The following is a 14,948-nucleotide window of genomic DNA, read 5'->3' as shown; positions in this document are numbered from 1 at the left end:
TCCAGCATGATGACTTCACACATATCTGCATTGGTTGTTGTACTTTGTATAACATCTAATGGTAAGTGTAACTTTATCATCATCATCATCATCATCATCTTCATAATACTAATTGGGAGTGTTCAGGTTTTATCTAACAGCAGTTGTAGAACATACTGTAGTAGGTTTCTAGTTCTAGTCACAGTATATAAGTATACACACATAGGTATCTACAGTATTAGATACTATAGAACAGGGCACTACAAATTCTGCAACAGTACTCTAAAAGAATGTTCTTACCTGGCACAGTGTGCCAGAGATGGCCCTAAGCATAAGCAAACTAGGCAAATGCCTAGGGGAATGCAGCATATACCACTGAGCCATCAGCAGTGGGAGTGCCAGTACAGTGGGGGGCAGTGGTAGGCAGTAAAAAAAATGGCCACCTTTCCCGAAGGAGGGCTTTTATTTAAGCCCAGCCACAGCAGCTCCCCCTTCCATGGGCGTTTGCGAAGTCTAGAAGAATGGGCTTGCATTGACTCCCTGGCTGGTGGAGTGTGCAGGAGGGTGGGGGATTGGGATGTAATGTGTGGCATATGTGTAAGTGGCATTACTGTATGACATTATGCATAGAAAGGCATTACTAATGTATGGTATATTGTGTAAAGGGCATAACTGTGTGGCATTATGTGTTTAAGGGTTGCTATTACTGTAGCATTATGGCCCTTATTCTGAATGAGTCGGATGGCTGCATGTTTGGGCTGACGGCCAATGTATTGTGTTTGCACATGTGCAGAGGCTTTTCTGCGTATGTGCGAATGCCATGCACGTCCGAATACAGCGTGAATTCCGTACAGAAAATGATCGGTCGGAACAAGCAGGGGGTGGAGAGGGGCGTGAAGGGCTGTTTGGGCTCATTACCATATGCGTACGCCCCATGTTTCATGGGCGTTCCCACGTGTGGGGGGCGGACAGCTGACATAGCCGGATGCCAGCTGCCCGCCCATATCCCTGCTTTCGCACGGAGAAATGTCCGAGTGGTCTGTAGCACTCAATGCTGTCTGACCGCTCGGTCCATCATTCGATGGTCGGCGACCATCGGAGGATGGGGTAAATTTGTACCAGGCCCGAGGTTGTTTATTGTGGCACAGTACCACACCACAGATTCCTAAAAAGCAGATTAGCTGCATCTGAAGAGGAGCAGCCAGAAGACCTAGAAGATGGTCAAGTGTCTGAGGGCTGGAGCCGGAGGAATGCAGGGCTATAGAGATGAAGGGAACTGGAGAGACACTGGGCCTTATTCTAGTTCACTCTTAGAGGCAAATTCCTTCTTAGCTGGACAAAACCATGTGACTGCAGGTGGGGCAGAGGTAACATGTGCAGAGAGAATTACATTTGGGTGGGGGTTTTCTTCAAAGTAAGATCTATATTGCAGTGTAAAAATAAAGCAGTCAGTATTTACCTTGCACAGAAACAAAATAACTCACCCAAATCTAATTCTCTCTGCACATTTTACATCTGCCCCACATCAGTGCACATGGTTTTGTCCAGCTAAGAAGGAATTTGCCTCTAAGAGTGAACTAGAATAAGGCCCTCTGTGAGTGGGCTGCAGAGATATTGTGGGGTCTGGGAAAACATTGTGCAATGGGGCGTATACACGGGGCGACTGTGCTGAGCGAACCTGAGCAATTTAGATCATTAAGCACACAGCAATGCACAGCAATGTGTGTTGAGCGATCTGTCAAGGTCTGTGTTCTCCAGTGAGAACACTCGCCCTGACTGGCGATCTGACTACATTTATCCTGCATGCAGGGTCTTAATTGCCCAGTGATGGTGATGCGTGAGGCTGCACATCACTATGGCCCCTACACACTGAGCGATGCGGGTCATTTTCTTGTCCGATCACTTAAAAAATGGATTAAAATCGCCCTGTGTATGCCCCATAATCCCTTGCTTAAATTGAATCTCCAGCTGCTATGTAAATACACACACCAACATGTTCTGCAAAACTGTGGCAATGCATGCTGGGATGATTAGTTCCACAGAAGCTAGCATGCCACTCTGCTCTTTAATAAACACTTGGCAGAGCACTGATCTACCCGTAACTTTTCAGACTGTGTCAAAACCTCTCATTATATTTGTATCAATCAAAATGCCGTTTTTTTTTAGCACATGTTTTGTATTGCTACCATAACATAATGTAATAGATTCTATTTGTATTTGGCTGCAAATTATCCTTTTATGTTGCAAAAAGTAATCTTTTAAAACTGGCCTTACATGATGTTAGAAATGGTAGAGGAGTTACTTATAAAGATCTATAGCTCATTAATTGGAGCAGCTCTAGGCCTGGTTATTCAAGCAATCAAATTTGTACTATATTGTTTACCCTGAAATATAATTATAACATAATAATAATAATAATAATAATAATAATAATAATAATAATAATAATAATAATAAGTGTATTTTAAGATACACAATATTACATAGTAACATAGTAATTAAGGCTGAAAAAAGACATTAGTCCATTGAGTTCAACCTATTTGACTTGTAACTACTGACTTGAGTAATTCATATCTATAGGATTCCCTTAGTGGCCAAAAATGCATCCTGTTTTGATTTAAATTCATTAACAGTAGTTGCTGTAATCACCCCCACCGGCAATTGTGTTCCAGAATATTATTGCTCTAATGGTGAAAAATCCCCTTCTTAATTCAGTAGGGAATTTCTTTTCCTCGAGCCTCAGTACATGTCCAGGTGTCCTAAGTATAGGCCTGTTAGTGAACAAATCATCTCCCAGTTCCATATGATTCCCAATCCTGTATTTGAACATACTAATCATATCACCTCTCAACCAGGCTGAATATGTTTTCACTGGAGAAACGGAGGTTAACCTATCGCTGTATTCTAGTGATTTGAGACCTTTTACTAGCTTAGTTGCCCTTCTCTGTACCTGCTCCAATTCATTTATGTCCTTTTTAGGGTGCGGTGCCCAGAACTGAACACAATATTCCAAGTGTGGTCTCAACAATGCCTTGTAAAGAGGCACTGTTACATTTGCATCCCTTGAATCCATACCCCTTTTAATGCATGCCAGTTTCTGGTTTGCTTTGAGCAGTGTGCACTATTACCCAACTTTTCATCTCTGATGACCCCCAAGTCCTTCTCTATAGCAGAATTCCCTATAATAACTCCATTTACTCCTATAAGTAGATTGTTCATTTTTGTTCCCATAATGGATTACTTTACATATTTCAATGTTAAACTGCATTTTCCACCCACATTTCCGGTTTATTTAAGTCACTTTGTAGTGTTTCCACATCCTCTCCTGAAATAATTTCCTTACTCAATTTTGTGTCGTCCACAAATATTGCAATTTTACTCACTATGTCACTTCCAATATCATTTTTGCTTATAAAGCTAATTAAATTATACATTTACATTGGACTTATTCAACATAATCACATCACTTAAAAATGAAATACTGTTCACAAATAGCTTAAAAATAGTTTTCAATGTGTTATTACCTATATTATAAACTATTATTTGTACTGTGGCAATATGTAAGGCAACATTTTACACATAATGTTTAATCATTCAGACCAGTCCCTTCCCCACTGCCACAGTGTTCATTGTTTACCACATAAAAACTTAACACTTATGGTGCCCATACACTTGTGCGATCGGAAGCAATGCGACATCGCAATGCGACATCGCAATGCCATCGCATCCGATTGCATCGTTAGTTCTTTTTTACAGCATCTGATGTCGTATGCCACCTGTCGAATGCCGTTGGGTGCTGGAAGGGGGCTGGCGGGCATTGGTGTAGTGGAGCGGATGGCAGGAGGGCTGGCGTGCAGGGGTAGTCAACGGTGGGTGGCATAATTTGAAAAAAGTATTTAAAAACACTGGGTGGCCCTCTGATTGGCTGAGAGAGGTCTTAGCCAATCAGTGATCTCACATTCAGGCAGCTGCTGATTGGCTAACAGAGCTCTCTCTCAGCCAATCAGAGGGCCATCCAGTCTTTTGAAATGTTTTTTCAGAGTTTGCTTAGTTGGACCAGGGATGCTCTCACCTCCCAGCGCCACCCCCAGATGACGTCACCCGTCTGGCATTATGCCAGGTCGGGACATTAGTGGGAAAGAGTTTGCAATCTAGGTAGCACCCCAGTACAAAATCCTGGGTGTGATCTGGCTTGTCTAGTGGAAAAGGGGTATTACAAATACATACACATCCAGTTTCACTGTATTTATACAAATGGCTTTTAGCTCAGTGGGGGTCTATTTTTAGGTCATTACCCAAAATATGAGCATTCTGTAAGAACCCTTGCGACTTGTGTATTATCACGGCGCCCATCACATCGCATACCACTAATTAAGTGGCATGCGATGTACCCGATTTCAGCCTTTTTTCCGGACTGAGTATACAATTTTAAAATTGGGTTACATCGCATGCCATTACAATGGCATGCGATGCGACGCGATTTGCCATTGAGTCCCATGTTAAATGGCACCCCCAGACCCGATTTCTAATTGTATACCCACCCTGATGGGTAATAAATATGTAAAGTGCCCCCACATTGTTAACGGCCCCCCCACTATCAACGCCAACCCGAAGCATGGCGAGCGTAGCGAGCCCGCGAGGGGCGGCGGTATGTGTCCTCCGACCTTTTCATACCCCCACTATCAGGGCCGAAACTAGGGTTTCCGGCGCCCGGGGCAAGGCAGTCTTTTGGTGCCCCCCCCCCCACCCTAGTGATGCTGCGCGCCGGAGGCGCGCCGAAATTTTCGGGGGGTGTGGCCTAATTTGGGGGCGTGGCCTATAATCGCTGCTCCCCCGCAAGGCCACGCCCCCATTTTGCCGCTATGGGGGCATGACCCAGAGGCTCTGTGAGCCTCTAGCCATGCCCCCAGCCCCCATGCCCCCAGCCACACCGTAATGCCCATTACATACTATACAACACTGCAATGCCCATTACATACTATATAACACTACGCAATGCCCATGACATACTATACAACACTGCAATGCCCATTACATACTTTATAACACTAAGCAATGCCCATGTCATACTATATAACACGACGCAATGCCCATGACATACTGTATAACACACCATACACATTTGACACATCAGTGCCACTTACCTATATGCTCAATGCCAGGGGCTTCATGCCGATGCCAAGGTGGACTGAATTTGCTTGTTGCCGAGGGGGATAGATCTGTGCCTCTGTGCTCGTTGCCGAGGGGGATAGATCTGTGCCTCTGTGCTCGTTGCCGAGGGGGATTGATCTGTGCCAGTGTGCTCGTTGCCGAGGGGGATCGATCTGTGCCAGTGTGCTCGTTGCCAAGGGGGATAGAATGCCAGTGTGCTCGTTGCCAAGGGGGATAGAATGCCAGTGTGCTCGTTGCCAAGGGGGATAGAATGCCAGTGTGCTCGTTGCCAAGGGGGATAGAACCCCCCCCTCCCCCGCCTGCGGGAGGCAGACAGGCAGGCAGGCTTGTCAGTGTGCCTGTGCCTGCCTGCCCGTCCCCTCACGTCTCCCCCGCTGTATTCGCGGGAGAGACGTGCTGCTGCTGTGCTGTATGATTTTAACATTTCTAACTCCCGCTGCTGGACCGCTAGCCAATGGCCGTTCGCGGTCCAGCAGCCAATCAACTGGTGGCTGCTGGACCGCGAGCGGCCATTGGCTAGCGGTCCAGCAGCATATGCAGCACCGCAGCAGCACGTCTCTCCCGCATACACAGCGGGGGAGACGTGAGGGGACGGGAGCAGGGCAGCCAGCGGGGGAGCGGGGAGACGAGGGGGCGGCGGCGGGCGGCCATCTTTGATGTGGCAGCGGCTGCGGCGCTAGCTCCCCGCTGCTGCCGCTGGTCACACCAGCGTCCCCCTGCCTCCAGCGCCCCCTGCCTCCAGCGCCCGGTGCGCGTGCCCCCCCAGCCCCCCCCTAGTTACGGCCCTGCCACTATCCACGTCGGCATGGAGTTGATTTTATAAAGTGTGGTGAGCACAGCAAGCCACCGAGCCCGAAGCGTGGCGAGCACAGCAAGCCCCGCGAGTGGACGCGCATTACTTCACAGGTATATGCGCCCCCTCGCGGGGCTCACTGCGCTTGCCACGCTTCGGGCTCGGTGGCTTGCTGCGCTCGCCACACTTTATGAAATCAACTCCGCGCCGACGTGGATAGTCGGGGTATGAAACGGTCGGAGGACACGTACCGCCGCCCCTCACGGGCTCGCTGCGCTCGCCACGCTTCCGGTTGGTGTTTATAGTGGGGTGGCGTTAACAATGGGGGGCATTTCACATACTCATGACCCATGAGGGTGGGTATACAATAAAAAATCGGGTCTGGGGGGGGCATTTAACATGTCAATAAGGCATCTGGGTGCCTGTACAATTAAAAAATCGGGTGAAATTGCGTCGCATCGCATGCGATGCGATTTTTCATCGTACAATGCCCTACGATGGAAATCGGGGGCGCCGTGATAATACACAAGTACCGAACCCTTTTTAAATATGAAAAAAAATTATTTTTTTTATCTAAGTTTACTTGTGAAACAATAACTTTTCTTTTTTCCTTACAGAGTGCCGACCCCGTGGACGAATTTTGGGTGGGGAGGAGTCCTTTTTAAATAGTAGACCATATATGGTGTCAATACAGGTGAATGGAACCCACAAATGTGGGGGGCTTTTAATCTCTGATGAGTGGGTGCTTAGTGCAGCGCATTGTGCAACTGACAGGTAAACATCATTCCGTAATACCTTTATACATCATAATATACACCCTAGTGTTACATATAAACATGTTATCCATAATCCTGCTGTCATTATAAAGACTAGATAGATGCCTGTACAGAAGTAATTACATGAATATGCATACTACAGTATACCGTACATAGGCCACTACATGGCTCTAATTGTAGATGCAGTATTGTCTAAACTTATTGGGCATACACATGGTGCAATATAAACTACCGTTATATACAATATATAGTCCATATCAGTAGAAAACATAGTACATATTGCACCATGGGAATATAGCTTGCAAATTCAATGCACGCCACCACGGTTTCAGTATCGCAAGAAAGAATAGACTGTGCAGGGAGTACAATTTTGATTAGGGTTCTTGTGTAGTTTCACGGCATCAGCATGGCGCCGTGCTACTTCCGGGTTCAACGCTCGCCAAACTATCTAAAATAAAGTAACTTAACTCCATGCCAACATGGATAGTTTATACCCCCACTATCCACGTTGGCATGGAGTTGATTTTAGATAGTGTGGCGAGCGTAGCGAGCCACCAAGCCCGCAGCGTGGTTTAGACGCACGGCGCCATGCTGGCGCTGTGAAACTACACAAGTACCTTGATTAGAAAGTCTATCTATCTGTCTATACATGTTACATCTGCCCCAGCTGCAGTGCACATGGTTTTGCCCATTTGAGAACAAATTTGTACTGCGATCATATCTGAATAAAGACCCAGGTGTGTGTTCCTTCGTCATCTGTTTCACAGATCATCAATCTTTTTTCCAGATCATCAATCAAGGCAAATTGAATCTTGGTGTTTTCTAAGAGAAATTTCCCAAAAATGGCTTAGATGTGCACACAGCTGGGTACAGAGTTACATTGTTGCTGAATTTTTGGCGGCTCTGAGTGCCATGGTGTCTCTACAATGCGTTAGACACGCACACACTCTTCAACTTGTTATATATATCAGGGGTTCCCAATCTTTTTCTAATCACGACACCCTAGAGTATCAGAATTTTTCCACGGCACCTCTAGGCCCCAAAATATATATATCAAATTAAGTAAATTGTGTTTATATGTGCTTCATAGGTTCAGTTATGTGGTAAAGGGCAGGATTTGGTTCTGAATGTACACATTTTATGATTGGCAGCCACCAGCACTGGTTTTGTACAGAAATAATTGATCATAAATAATTTGAATTGTTCCTGGACGACCAACCCGAGGCACCCCAGCAAGTGTCCTGAGGCACCCCAGGGAGCCTTGGCGCACAGTTTGGGAACCACTGATATAGATTATTATTATTATATTTTAATTAAGTGCCATACACCGGGATACAACTGACAACAGGATACATAAGTGCAAAGTGACTAATATAAACAGTATATAAATTGAATTACATTCATAATTACAGTGTGCACAGTGGTGTAACTATCGAGGGTGCAGGGGATGCAGCTGTTATGGGTCCTGGCTGCTAGGTCCAGAAAGCAATCCCCTGCACTGTGATTAATTTATTTTTAAATTAATAGTGAGCGTTATGAAGATTCCATACAATTTGCTTCCAGATAGGAGGGACTCCATAGGCAGGTGTATTTTCAGGGTTGCCGGCACAGATGTGTCTGTCAGTCTGCTGCTTATTGGCAGCAGTAGCATTATCCACTGAGTGATTCCTCTTCCCTGGACAGCTAGAGCTAGCCCATCTCCAGGCTCCTCCTCCATTTACATGCGTACAGCCAGATGACCGGGATCCGCGGCCTCTACTTCCCCTAGTCACTGATGGTTAACATGCTAGTGGCGCGCTGGGTCTCCGGCTGTCCCCAGCTCCCTTGAATTTGTCTCACCTGGCAGGTTACTGCCCCTGTGTGCAGAGAGCAGTGCTGCTACCCGCCATGTAAATACACTTGTAGAAGCATCAGCCCCAGCCAAAAACTGCACAAAAAAGTAAGTGAAAATAGTGCATAGCAATGATCTCTTTATCATAAAAGATGCAAGGCGAGGGGATGTATATTATATTATTATATAATGTATCTTAAATTGGAGGGGGTGGGGAGACTGATTACAGCAGCCTGTCCTGCCCTCTTTGTTTTGTCCCTGTCACCTAATATCTGCCCTGTCCCCAGTGTCATGTCCCTGTCCTCTCTGTCATAATCCTGTCACCTTTGTCCTTTCCCTGTCACCCCTCTCTCTTGTCCTTTGTTCTGTCCCAGTCCTGTCACCTCCTGACTTTATGCCTGTCACTTCTATCCTGATCATTTAACATCTGTCCCTTTTTTATTATGATTGGCTAATGTGTCTTTGTTTTCTTACCTCTTCTGTCAATGGGGGAAAGGCTTTCAAGATTTAGCTATGAGGTCCACAATGTTGTAGTTGAGTGTGCAATTAGTATAATAATGTAAAGAGAACAAATAGTAGATGGTCCTGCTTGTGCAAGCTTACAATCTATAGGGGTAAAGCAACATTAGCCAAATCCCCGTGTTTTTAGGGCAATATCGCTAGGAGCGGGCTCCCGCAACCAGCCCTGTTTTGGTTCCTGCAAATGAGACTTTCCAGTGTTTTTTGTTAAGTGAAATTAGAAGGTTGATGACAAAAACAGTGCAGTGTGCGATATGGTCGCTGAACAATATATCACTGAGCTAAAATAAGCCAAAATCGCTCAGCAACCATATTGCACCGTGTGTACACACCTTAAGCATGATGTAAAAGTACAGGGAGGGAGGTATAGAGGTCAGACAGTGTGGTAAAGGTGTAGGAGTATATGAACAAAAAATAAGGATTGTTTCTCTTCCAGTAATAATTACACTCGTGCTGTTGTGGGGACAAACTCTCTATCCGACTCTCCTAACTTTGCTTATGAAATTGAGATCCAAGTCACTCACCCTCAATATAACAAAACTACCAAGTATCATGACCTACTTCTGCTAAAGGTAAGAATTGTAACGGAACTTTGTCAATAATAATATTATGCAATACAAATCCAAATTAGCATAGCTAGAAACAAAATATCATTAGATTCTATTTTTTTATTTTATTATACAGATATTGAATGAAAGACACAACAGACCTCATTCACATTTTGATGTAAATGCACGTGGCATCTTCACCTGCAACTTGATTTTTTTTTTTTAGAATGCATGCATGCCTTTTAGATTTTTAGGCAACTTTCTACAAGTGGGCTAGGTTGGGGGCAGGGACGACTCTTCCATTAGGCAGAATGTGGGGGTGCACCCGAGTCTTTCACAAAACTAAAGACCTCCACACTTCTGCTGGGGTTTTTGGAAAGTCGGTACTGGTGTGTGAGTGGAGAGAGCAGTAAGCTGAATTTCTTTCTAGTGTGCCTAAAAAACATGCACCAACCATGGCTGGAGGTTGATCATGGGTGTAAATGTGGCAAAAGTGTACAGTTGGGTAAACACCCAGTCAGGCAGATCAGACGAGCATATGACCTACATTGCTCAGTGTGTACCCGTCTTAAGAATGTGCTATGGGCTGCTTGATGGTTGAATGTAAATTGACGCCAAGGTGTTTGCCGAAAACCCGCATTTGCACCTATTTGAGGGAGCAAATGAATGGAAACTCTACTTGTGAGCTGATGATGATGATTGGTCAAAGGCATCCACACACATTAATGCAAATGAAATGATAGTACAGCAAAGGTTTTGATATGTTTTCACAACGATCACAGGGGGAAATTTACTGTGAATGACTAGGAATGAACATATTCATAACCATTCTATGTGAAATACGGCAGTGATGTTTTCTGAATTTACTAAGCAAAGTATACAGGTGTTTGTATTTTCATTCGTATTGCGTTTTACTAATAGATACATCATCGAAAGAACATGTACGTATTTCACCATACATTTCAATTGGAAATCCAAATTTACTATCATTCGTAGGGCTGAGACCAGATTTTACATTGGCCCCAATGTTAAATGGCCCCAGACCCCAATTTTTATTGTTTGCCAACCCTGATGGGTCAAATGCCCCCCCATTGTTAAGCCCCGCGAGGGGACGCACATTACCTCACAGGTATTACGCTGTGCTCACCACACTATATAAATTCAACTCCACGCTGACGTGTATAGTGGGGGTATGAAAAGGTCGGAGGACGCGTACCGCTGCCCCTCATGGGCTCCCTGCGCTCGCCACGCTTCGGGTTGACGTTCATCGTGGGGTGGCATTAACAATGAGGGGGGGCATTTATCATGTAAAATACCCATAAGGGTGGGTATACAATGAAAAATCGGGTCCATTGGCCAATTTAACATTGTTCCCTATGTAAAATCACGTACATCGCATCGGTCGCATCGCATGCCTTAACTTAAGGCATGCGATGGACGCAATTTTTTAATTGTCGCGGAAAAGGCTAAAAATTAGCCTTGAAATCGCGTCGGTCACGTCCATGGTATGCGATGACCCACAACGGGCGCCGTGCTAGGAAACAAGTACCAAAAAAAACAGCGTGCGGTCCCCCCACTTGGCAATAATCAACCCCGGGTACATTGAGCCGGTCCTCGATGTAGAAATACAGGGAGAAATAAACGATGTCACTATTAAATTAATCTTGTGCTTTTGTTGCATGTTTCCTAAGGTAAAACCCAAGGTCCGGCTCAGTGATACAGCGAAGCCTCTGCAATTCCAAACTAAAGATATTGTGATTCCTGGCGGTATGTTGTGCCGCGTAGCTGGCTGGGGGAAGATATCGCGCACAGGAAGGAAGCCAGACATGCTGTATGAGGTCATGGTCCCTATAATCAGCAACGAGATATGTAATGGCCGAGCCTACTACCAAGATAAAATCACTTCCAACTTGATGTGCGCAGGGGATGGTAGAAAGGATTCATGTGATGTGAGTATGAACAGCTGCAGTTTGTAAGTAGCCCAGGGTTACCGACCTTTGAAAGCTCAAAGCTCCTCTCTGGGAGAAGCCCAGAGAGTTGACTTTCAGTAAGAGTTCCGGGGGATGCGATTATGACACTTAGCCCCCCCCCCCTGAGATCGGCAGATAAGGTTGTTTAAACGCCACGGTCAGGGTGGGGGGGAGCCACAATCAGAGGGGGGGGGGTCCCCCAGAATCTGGGAGGGTTGCCCACATTACTGGGGGGCTGAGAGGGTAGGCAACCCTGAAGTAGCCCCCTCAGGGAGTTACATATTACAAGTAGAACTGTGCCACACTTTTTCTGCAACACTAGACAGACAGAAGGTTGATCTGATACCACCCTTCCCAGGGTGTTAGTAATGTAAAGCAAAACAGGTTCCCCTCATCTCTTTCATATGGGACATGTAATATGCTGGGGCATTTAAGACATGAATGTGAAAATGTTGAGGCCCTCTGCCCCTTAGTGATATGGCGCATAAACAGAAGGTGACAGAGACTCTGGTACCAGTACCATATTAGAGAAGGCATCACTGGAAAAAGGTGTTTTTACTTACAAGTATGTATACGTATTTTATTAAGTAGTACAGCTTACAGGGGCAGTATGTGCATGCCCTACCCATTTACACTCCATTCAAGATGGCATTTTGTACAGTGGAAATATTTAGCAACTACTGGTACATTTCAGGCTGAGAGTACCAATACAAGCATCCAAGTGCTGCCCTGCAACAATTGTCGCCCCTAGGCACGTGCCTCATGCGTCTAATGGGAAATTCACCACGACTGTACACCGTGCATACATTATAAATACACCACTGCCATGGCCACTGCACACCCTGCACCTATTATAGATACACCACTGTTACTAATACCCCTTTCTTACAGAAAATCAAATTACCGGGTTAAGCATTTCTACCCGGTAATTTGCAGTTCAACACAGGTCCTTTTTCAACCTCAGTTGACCCTTTCACACAGAAGAAATACCCATGTTAATCAGCAAATAACCAGGTAGAAATGTTGAGACTAGGACCAACAAAATGACCCAGCATTCAAATGTCGGTAAAAAGCTGTGATTTTCAGACATTTCTGTTTGAAACTGGTATAAGTATGTTTGTTACCATTGTCTCCACTGTCTTTGTATGTGTCCATCAGCAGCAGGTGTAGTATTTGAGAAGATATCCCTAACACGTAGTTGTCCAATTTTCTTTGGTGTGGAAAATAAGGATATAAATGTAAAATACACATTTTAAGTGATAAAATGCCAACGCTGCTGTTTCACCGCAACCACAGCCCTGCACAGTAATTACAACAGAAAACCTGTGCCAGCGGTTTCCTTTTTCTGGCATGGCATATGTGATGTCATGCCGTCACCATCACTGAAGTGAACAAGAGAGGAGAGGAAACTGCTGGAAAGACAGATATAGATAAGTGTATAAAGGGCACTTACTGTGAACATTTTGTGTAAGCGGTACTACTGCTGTGGGCATTAAGTGTATAAGCAATACTGCTGTATGCATTATTTGTAAGCAACACTACTGCATGGTATACATGTATAAGGAATACTACTGTGTAGTCTAACTTGTATATGGGGCACTGCTGTGTGTCATAACATGAATAAGGGACACTACTATATGGTGTAATATGAATCAAGGTCATTACATGTGGTGTAATGTGAATATGATTGTGCTACTGTGTGGCATAATTTGAATTGGGAGTCCTATTGCAAGGCCACTATTCCTTTATAGAGTATGGAAGTAGGGCACATATTTTGTAGATTTCAAGGGGTGCTGAAAACCCTGGCCCTGGCATGGGTTCCTCCTATTATGTTGAATGTGTGTGTGGGGCAAAGGGGAGGGCGGTGACAGGGGAAATTAGTTCCACCACCTCTCCAGGACCACTTTAAGCCTTGATTTACAGTATGAGGATATATACAGTAGCAGTAATGATTGTTCATTTTTCCATCAGGGGGACTCCGGAGGACCCTTGGTATGCAATAAAGTGGCAGAAGGAATAGTTTCTAATGGTTTTAGCATCTGTGGCAATGCCAAACGGCCTGGCATCTATACTCGCATTTTTCCTTACATAGATTGGATTAATGACATCACGCTAAATGCCACCCTGCCCATAACAACAGCAGCAGCAATGGTGCGACCCTAAATGACATCACAGTGGCAGAACAGGAAAACAAATACTATTATGTAACACAAAGTTTTGTACCCATTTAAATAAATGAGATATTTTTAATCCACCTTTACCTCAAGTAACAGATAATATTGTGTAAGTAACAGGTTATAGACACAGTTAGGGTTCAAAATGCTAAATACTACAAACTTTACAAGGTGCATACAAGTCGGATATGTGCCCTGTTTTATGTCATCATACATCAAAACAATACTAACAAAAGATATTGAAAAACATATAATTAAAGTAGCCCACGGTAGCATAAAAATTGCCAGGGCAACAGAGAAAGCACCAATCAGTGTGATATGTGCAATTGCAAAGAGCCAACCACAAGCAGTTCACTAGTGCTAGCAACTGTCATTCTCATTATTTGTCATCTACATCTATCTACATCTGTCATCTGTAATTGACCATATACACATAACACCGCTTTCTCAGAAGTAATATGTGTTTTGGACCTTGGTCTGCATTTGTTCACAATTACACTAAAATAGGGATGGCCATCGATGTATTATGACCGATTTCAAAATGATTTGTAACCAATAGGAGAGAACCAAATGGGGTACTTGTGAGTTATCTGGGCTGCCGATTTTTTGATTGTATGCCTTAAGTTAAGGCATACAATCAGATGCGATGCGATGCGATATCGCATCGCATCGCATCGCATGCGATCATCGGATGCGATGACCCGATTTTTCCATAGGAATCAATGTTAAAATGGACTGAGTCCATTTTAACATGGAATTCAATGGGAAAAAGGGGTCCTTTTCATACCCCTACTATCCAAGTGGGCATGGAGTTGGATATAAACCTGTGGCGAGCGTAGCGAGCCACCGAGCCCGAAGCATGGCGAGCGAAGCGAGCCCCGCGAGGGGACGGTATTCTGTGTCCCCTCGCGGGGCTCGCTACGCTCGCCACGCTTCGGGCTCGGGGGCACGCTACGCTCGCCACGCTTCGGGCTCGGTGGCTCGCTACGCTCGCCACAGGTTTATATCCAACTCCATGCCCACTTGGATAGTAGGGGTATGAAAAGGACCCCTTTTTCCCATTGAATTCCATGTTAAAATGGACTCAGTCCATTTTAACATTGATTCCTATGGAAAAATCGGGTCATCGCATCGCATCGCATCGCATCCGATGGTCGCATCCGATGGTCGCATGCGATGCGATGCG

General features: G+C 45.0%; 1 protein-coding gene across 1 annotated transcript; it reads left to right on the top strand.

The window, feature by feature from the left end:
* LOC146074232 (serine protease ami-like) lies at positions 1-13,842 on the top strand. The gene is made up of 5 exons (XM_083182113.1): positions 1-61; positions 6,562-6,718; positions 9,507-9,642; positions 11,310-11,567; positions 13,560-13,842. The coding sequence occupies exons 1-5, from the start codon at positions 7-9 to the stop codon at positions 13,749-13,751; spliced, it is 798 nt and encodes a 265-aa protein (XP_083038239.1). The 5' UTR covers positions 1-6; the 3' UTR covers positions 13,752-13,842.
* The last annotated feature ends 1,106 nt before the right edge of the window (positions 13,843-14,948 follow it).

Source organism: Crinia signifera, chromosome 1, assembly GCF_055691185.1.
Source record: "Crinia signifera chromosome 1, ASM5569118v1, whole genome shotgun sequence".
Classification (NCBI taxonomy): Eukaryota; Metazoa; Chordata; class Amphibia; order Anura; family Myobatrachidae; genus Crinia; species Crinia signifera.
The sequence above is the reverse complement of the archived record's forward strand: the minus strand, read 5'-3'. Positions and strand labels throughout refer to the sequence as shown.